The 2,203-nt window shown below is 65.7% G+C and overlaps 1 protein-coding gene and 1 long non-coding RNA gene across 2 annotated transcripts in view; one reads left to right on the forward strand and one right to left on the reverse strand.

The window, feature by feature from the left end:
* Window positions 1-2,203, reverse strand: part of LOC105808179 — a 5,851-nt gene that overhangs the window by 2,750 nt on the left and 898 nt on the right. The window lies entirely within an intron of this gene.
* ZEB2 (zinc finger E-box binding homeobox 2) overlaps window positions 601-2,203 on the forward strand; it is a 128,268-nt gene continuing 126,665 nt past the window's right edge. Inside the window, exon 1 of the mRNA XM_012641742.1 lies at window positions 601-758. Within this exon, the coding sequence (XP_012497196.1) occupies window positions 686-758 (73 nt within the window). The 5' untranslated portion in view covers window positions 601-685. The remainder of the gene's footprint in view (window positions 759-2,203) is intronic.

Below are 2,203 nucleotides of genomic sequence, written 5' to 3' on the forward strand. Positions count from 1 at the left end.
CTTATTGCGGCGTAAAACGGGAAATCTTAATTTGGGGGCGGGGGGTGGGGGGAGGAAGAGACAGTGCCTCGATAAACTCCAAAAGGGGAGGGGAGGGGGCACGGGCGAGTGGGCTTCCTATAATTACTATTATCAATTTGCCCGAGTGTGCTTCATCCAGGGGCTGTTTCGCGTTGTTTGTTTGTTTGTTTCCTCTGGGAAATGCGGGGGGGGGAGTGAGAAAAGATGAGAGCGAAAGAAAGCCTCGCCTCACCCCAAGTTCCCGAGCCGGGCTGAGGACTTTTCGGAGGAAAGGGTCCGCCTAGCCCTGAGTCAAGCAGTCTTACTGTACCGCCGTGTGCATTCCCTCATACGGTCAGGAGTTATGACTCATTTGAAGATGTAATTCTTGTCTCTGATCCCCTCGCGGGTGCAACACACCAAACAGTAACAAACACAAAGCGCCTCGGGGCCAAGGCTGGGGTGGGGGGCGGGGAGGGGGCTGCCGAAGTTTCGCTTTGGCGTTGGGGGCGCGGATGGGTGCTCGCCGGGGCCCTGGCCCGGCTCCCTTGGGCGGCCCGCGCGCGTTTCAATGGGCGCGGGCGATGCCCACATTGTCGCTGTGTTTGGTTGCTAGATCGAGCCTGCGTGCTGCCGAAGCAGGGCGCCGAGTCCATGCGAACTGCCATCTGATCCGCTCTTATCAATGAAGCAGCCGATCATGGCGGATGGCCCCCGGTGCAAGAGGCGCAAACAAGCCAATCCCAGGAGGAAAAACGGTAAGAAGCGGCCCGAACCAAACTTTTCCGGGCCACTCCGCGGCTCGAGACCCAGGGAGAAGGAGGGGAAAGGGAAAAGGAACCGAGGCGGCGGCGGTGGTGGCGCCGGGGCTCGCGGGCGAGCCTCCCTCCGCGGCCGGCGCCGGAGCCCGGCGCGCGCGGCGGCCGGACCGGGGGGAGTTGGGGAAGTGCGGGGCAAAGTGAGCGTCGGGCGCCCGGGGGCTCCGAGCGCGGGGGTCCGGCGGGGGCCCCGCGCCCCCAGCCCCGCCGCCTCCTCGCGCCCCCGCCTCCGCCCTCCCTCCGCCTCCGCCTCCCGCTCCGCTCGCGCCCGGCCCGCCGGGTCTCCGGCCGGGCTTCGGGAGCGTCCGGCGAGGGCAGGGCGGGGGCCCGGGCGCCAGGTCCTGCAGGATCCCGGGGCGGGGGCGGGGGCGGCAGAGGGACTGCGAGGGCGGGAGAGGCGACCCGGGGCTGTGCCTCAGCGAGGCTTAAAGTTTCTTGCCGGAGTCTCCCCGCCGCCTCTCCGTGCGCCAAGTAACGGTCCGCGGGCAGCGGGGCCCGGCCCAGCGCTCTCGACCCGGAGGTGGGAGGGACTCGGCCGGCCCCGCGCGGGGTCCGGCGGGGTCGGTGCGGGCGCCGGGACGAATGACTCCTCTCCAGCAGGCTCCGGCCCCCACGGTGGGGACTAGAGGAGTCGCAGGGCGCAGCGAGACTTTTCCGGGCAGTTTCTGCATGGTCAGGAGGAGCCCGTTATCCAGGCTGAGTCAGGAAAGAGGAAGGAGATGGGGGTGCGAGGGGGACACACAGAGGTGGAAGATTACAGGGAAGGGTGACAGTTTAGTAGGTCCATCTTGGAGAGAGGCAGAGAAGGGACGAGGGGGGAGAGAGTGAGAAACAGAGAGGAAAAGAGCGAGAGAGAGACCCCCTAGGTATTACCCCAAACAAAATCGTGGGAATAAAAGAGAAAAGTGATTGGCAAGAGCGCGGAAGGCGCCTGGGGGAGGGGAGAGGGCTGGGGACGAGCGAGGGTGCCGGGGGGAGCTGACGGAGGAGAACTGACTTTAAAAAGAAAAAAACCAACCCCCCCAAACAAACAAGCGAACAAGCTCCAGCCCAGACTCGGAAAGGAAACTTCTCGCTCCCCTCGCTCTCAGCCCGATCACCCGGCGCGGGGCCGCGTAGACGCTCCCGAGCCAGGCGCGGAGACGCAGCGCCGGCCCGGCCTCCCGGCCTCCCGCAACCCCAGCCCGCGCCTCGCTGGGACCGCCGGGCCCACTTGGAGCAACTTTCCTCTAGAGAAGACAATTGTGCGCACCCCCGGCCTGCACCAGAGCTGCGCAGCGCGGGGAGGGGGCGGCTGGGGGCGCAGTGTGGGGTGCTGGAAGGCGAAAAACACAAAGACGAGAGAATTTTGATTAGAGACGAATGATGCTTCTCTCTCTCTCTCT

Source organism: Propithecus coquereli, unplaced genomic scaffold, assembly GCF_000956105.1.
Source record: "Propithecus coquereli isolate 6110/MARCELLA unplaced genomic scaffold, Pcoq_1.0 Scaffold169, whole genome shotgun sequence".
NCBI classification, from domain to species: domain Eukaryota; kingdom Metazoa; phylum Chordata; class Mammalia; order Primates; family Indriidae; genus Propithecus; species Propithecus coquereli.